Source organism: Gavialis gangeticus, unplaced genomic scaffold, assembly GCF_001723915.1.
Source record: "Gavialis gangeticus isolate Ggan-Ray unplaced genomic scaffold, GavGan_comp1, whole genome shotgun sequence".
NCBI classification, from domain to species: Eukaryota; Metazoa; Chordata; order Crocodylia; family Gavialidae; genus Gavialis; species Gavialis gangeticus.
In genome coordinates this window covers 2,540,196-2,544,765 of record NW_017729001.1, presented here as the reverse complement: position 1 = coordinate 2,544,765, position 4,570 = coordinate 2,540,196, and the positions used below count along the sequence as shown (strand labels likewise).

Here is a 4,570-nt window from a genome sequence, read left to right as displayed (position 1 = left end):
GGGTTTTTTTTTTTTTTTTTTTTTTTTTTTTTTTTGGTCGCTGCGCACCCAGGAAATGCAGTGGGGTGGGTAGAAACCAGCGGGCACCCTGACCTCTCGGATTGATCCCTGTTCATTTTCTCCCTTCTGATATCCCGATTAATTTGTATTTAACTGTTTGCATTTCCAGGAAAGTGCAAACTCTCGGCAGAGATACCGACCGCATGGCCCAGTTAAAAGAGGGGGCGAAAAGCGCGATCATTTTAAATGCAACGTGGTTCTAAAGTATGTCTGAACGTCCCAAGCTTGTAACAGGCTGCACAGTTCACTTCGGCCAAAGCTTTGGAAACGTTAGTGGTAAACGCCACCCATTTACAAGCGGCTTTAATAGAAGGGAAATAAAGGAGTGATATTATAAAGTGGACACGTGGATACCACGGGCTGGAGCTTGATTTTTTTTTTTAAATAATCTATCCGCTTGTTGCCCCGAGTTCCAGTCCGTGGGAACACTGATTTTGGAGGCTTTGTGCCATACTGAAGAGCTGTTCTCATTGGGCTCTTTGCAAACTCCGAGCTCGGTTTTCTAGCAAGTTTTGCTACGGGGGCTGTGGGAGGGAGTGCAAGAGAACCACAGAAGAATGGATATGAAAAGGGGACTCACAAATCCGTGTTTGTCAGAAATATTGTTAGTCAGTTTCAGTTTGTGGAAAGTGACGACTTTGGACATCCACTGTTCCCCCGTGGCCGGACTGTCCGGGTGAATGTACATTCTCTTTGGCATTTCAGGGTCTGCCTTGCCTGCTACCATCCACCGGGAATTGTGGAATTTGTATCTACAATCATCAGCCGCCACAATATCCATCAGCAAAATGTACTTGGCCTTTTTATCCAGCCCAGTGCATCTCACTTTAAATGGAGGAAACATTCTCCTACGGACAGAGTCGTGAAAAGGGAGATAGAGAAGAGACAAGACAACAAAATAAAATCACAATGTGAGCAAGTTCCTGGCTTCTGACACCATTTCTCCCAGCAACACTTCCGCGCTTCAGCATGAGAAAAGCCTAGCTCGGAAATAAACACGATTTATTTGGGTTGCCCCAACAGACCCCCCCACCCCGCAACCTCCGACGGCTCAGGAGTTTCTGGAGAATTTTTTCCCCTCAAATAGCATGTTCCCGGGGTTGCGTATTTCGCCAACCTACCCTCCCCCTCCCACAAACATTACCGCCCAATTTGGTATTTGGATCTATTCTGTATTGTATCCCCCCCACCCCACTGCTTAACAAAGAAACATGGGAACAGTGTGGTTCTCTGTGTAAATGTCCGGAGTCTGGAGTCACTGCAGTACTAGAGAGGAAAATATTTATGCTGGGAGTGGGACCGCGGTGTTGTATGCAAGTGCGAGACTCAGACACCAATAAGGCTTCGCTGCATGATAACGTCTCCTTGCAGTGCTCTCTGCAAACCACATCCCCCCATGCTCCTAAGTCCAGTTCGAAACTGCAACAGGATACCACAAATTTGCTGTTTATTATATCGAGGGGTTGGCATTCAGCAACCCGAACTTAAAAGGAAACACATGACTTTGCAACAAAAAAGCGCTTCAAACTCTCTGAAACCTTCGCGCAAAAGTTTGACCACAATCAACACAGAAAAGTGGGGAGGGCGGTAATGTCTACAGGAGAAGTGTTGCCCCCCGGTTGTCAGTGACTCTGCAATCTACCACTGATGCAATTCAAAAAAAAAAAAGAAGTATCTGCAAGTTAAAATATCACTGCTGCGGGAGTTACAGGAACCCTTCTCAGAAATGGGCTGCATTAGGCATCTGCTGTGCAGACCACATGAATTATATGACGTGTTTATAATAAAACATAACGCAGTACAGATAATATAAGTAAGTATGTATGTATGTGTATAAATAAAATTAAACGTGTAGCTCTCACTGCAAGTAGGCACGCCTGTTAGTTGTGTATTTCAACCGCGCACACTTCAACTACACTGCGTGTGCATTCGGCAAGGAAATAGCCACATGCACACAGTGGCCATTAGATACCAGACGCGGGTAGAAAGCTTTTCCTGGGACAGAAACCTTTACCTCGGCAGTGCATGTAAAATGAATTGATCTTTTCTTCAGTTTGTCGGTGTATTTACACACGCAATTTGTCAGCACAAATGCAAGCTTAGGTCTCAGCAGGAACAGGCGTAAGTGAAGCCACTGCTAAAGGCAAGCGAATTTATCTCATTCCCCCTCCCTGCACTCACTGCCCTAAAGCAGAGATATGCCCTTCTTAGATTGTTCTTCCTTTCCCCTATTTTTTTTTTCAGAGAAAGAAAACATGTAAAGCCCAGATCAGGCCCCTTCAAATCCTCACCCCAAATGGTTTTCTTTCTGCTGCTAGTGTTACATGGAGGCGCTCAACTATTGAACCATGAACAGTCGCTCGCTCACACCCATGCACACACACAAGCAATAAACACTGGCTATTCGTGGTTCAGTAGCTTAATATTTCCCTGCAGTGCAGTCTCCGAGAGAAACCCCGAACTTCAACGGTCTGAAAGTTTTCATAATTCCAGATGAAGCAAGTTTTATGGAGGAAGTGGCTGGCGAGCAGACTGCTCGGAGCAGCGTGGGGGGGAGGAGCGGGGAGGAAGAAAGACTGAAAACACACAGACCTACCTTCCTGATTTGGTGATCACCATCTCAGTCCCTCTTTTGTGGAATTGCTCCCAAAGTTCTTTGGCTTCCAGATGTACTTTGGGATCATCTTCTACCTCTTCCTCCGGCTCCAGAGTTTTTAGAGGCCTCAGATGAGCTGCCGCCTGGTGACCCAGGGAAGAAAAAGGGATGCCAGTCTCTGTCGCTCCTACTAATTGATCCATAATCGGTTTGGCCAGAGCCCCGGGAAGGGAGAGAGCAGCAGCTCCATTGGGAGGCAAAGCAAGAGCCGGGAAGAACGGAGGCTGGTGGCCCAGCACAGCGCTCATGGCAAAGTCCGGAGCCCGGTGAGGTAAGAAGGGATGATAAGCCATGCTTGTCCCAGGGATCACTGGATCTCTCATCGGTATGTTCATCCACCCCTGGTTCTTCCTGCCGCTGGAGTAGTCCTTGAGTGGTTTCTAGCAACACATCATGAAACGAAAATCACCAAAAGCGGGGAGGCGATTCACAGACACACACAGTGCGTTAAACGGGGGCAAGCTACAGGCTACGAGTAGCCGAGGCAGGAGACATGATCGCTCAGAGCAGCTCCTCCTCGGCAGAGGTGCTCGCTAGTACTGTGATTTTTTTTTTCTTTCCTGAGTGGAAGTTCTTGCAGTTGAAAATACACAGAGATGGAGGGGGGGGGGAATATCCAACGAGTTCTGCGCAGCTGCTGGCCCAGCAGATCTCCAGGCTGGAGCCGAGGCTTACGGGCTCTTTATTTTTTTTTCCTCTTTTTCTTTCTCTTTTTCGCTCTTCTCAACCCCCCTTCTCTTCTCTTGTTGCAGCCGCGGGAGCTTGGAAGGTGGATTTTCTCTCTGCGGTTGTATTCTTGGGGCTGCCTTCTCCCCCACCCTCCGCCCGCCCTCGGAGAGCCAGGCTGCAGAGCGGAGGCTGGGAAGGGAAGGGAGGCAACCAGGAAACCGAAGAAGCCGAGCCCTCCGCGAAGAGGGGGAAGCCCCCGGTCTCCAGCCCCCGCGGAGCGGGCAGCAGCCCCAGCACTTGCGGCGGAGTCTCGCTTCCGTGGCCCCCTCCGCGGCGGCGCGGGGCTCGGCGGAGGTGTCCCGATCGCAATAGAGATCGCGGCTCTTGCAACCTTCCTCCCCTTCTCCCTCTGCCTTGGGAAGAGAAAGGGCGAAGAATGACACTCTCGCCTCCTCCCCGACGCGCTCCGGCAGGGAGAGAGAAGGAAGAGAGAAAGGGGGAGAGAGGAGGAAGAGAGAGAGAGGGAGGGAGGGAGGGAGAGAGAAAGGGGGAGAAAGGAAGAGAGAGGACGAGAGGAGCGAGCCTCTCCGCGCCGAGAATTCCCTGTGAGTCTGTGCTCGCCCTCGCGCCGGATTGTATGGATGTGTCGCGGGTTGCAAGGGAGCTGCAGCCTAGTTGATTGGCTCTTTGACGCTTTCGGACCAATTGTGTGGCTCCATAGGCGTGGTTTTGACAGGTCGAGTGGAGGGGGACAGAGCCGAGTTATAAAAAGAAGGTGTCGGAAACTGTAACGCTGCAGCAAAGCATCACTACTGCTCCATGCCGTGTGAATATGTCAACATGATCAGAGGGGAGGGAGCAGGCGGCCACTGGGGAGTGGGGAAGAACCGCCTCTAGGTGGCTTATCGAGGCCAAATCGCCCATAACCCAGCTCCATTGGGGCGCGGGGGGGGGCACCACTCGCCTTTCTCTCCCTCTCGCTCTCTCTGGAGCAGCTTTTGGGCAGATGTGGGGCTGGCCCGAGCCGGGGCATTTTCAATGTCGACTTATCAACAGCCTCTCTCGCCACGGTTCCCGTTTCAGCGCCTCCTCGCCCGGGAGCTGATAAGGGGCCGGGGCCGGGCGCCGAGCGCCCGCCGCCGTGGGGCACAGCCGCCGCCGGTGCCCGGGTGCTCGTGCAGCGGA

At 51.4% G+C, this 4,570-nt stretch overlaps 1 protein-coding gene across 1 annotated transcript in view; it reads right to left on the bottom strand.

Moving 5' to 3' along the window:
* The window catches only part of TBX3 (T-box 3), a 17,189-nt gene extending 12,996 nt beyond the window's left edge, over positions 1-4,193 (bottom strand). Inside the window, exons 1-2 of the mRNA XM_019506617.1 lie at positions 2,657-4,193; positions 641-908 (exon numbers count right to left, since the gene is read on the bottom strand). Coding sequence (XP_019362162.1) covers positions 641-908; positions 2,657-3,051 — 663 coding nt within the window. The 5' untranslated portion in view covers positions 3,052-4,193. The remainder of the gene's footprint in view (positions 1-640; positions 909-2,656) is intronic.
* Positions 4,194-4,570: the final 377 nt, after the last annotated feature.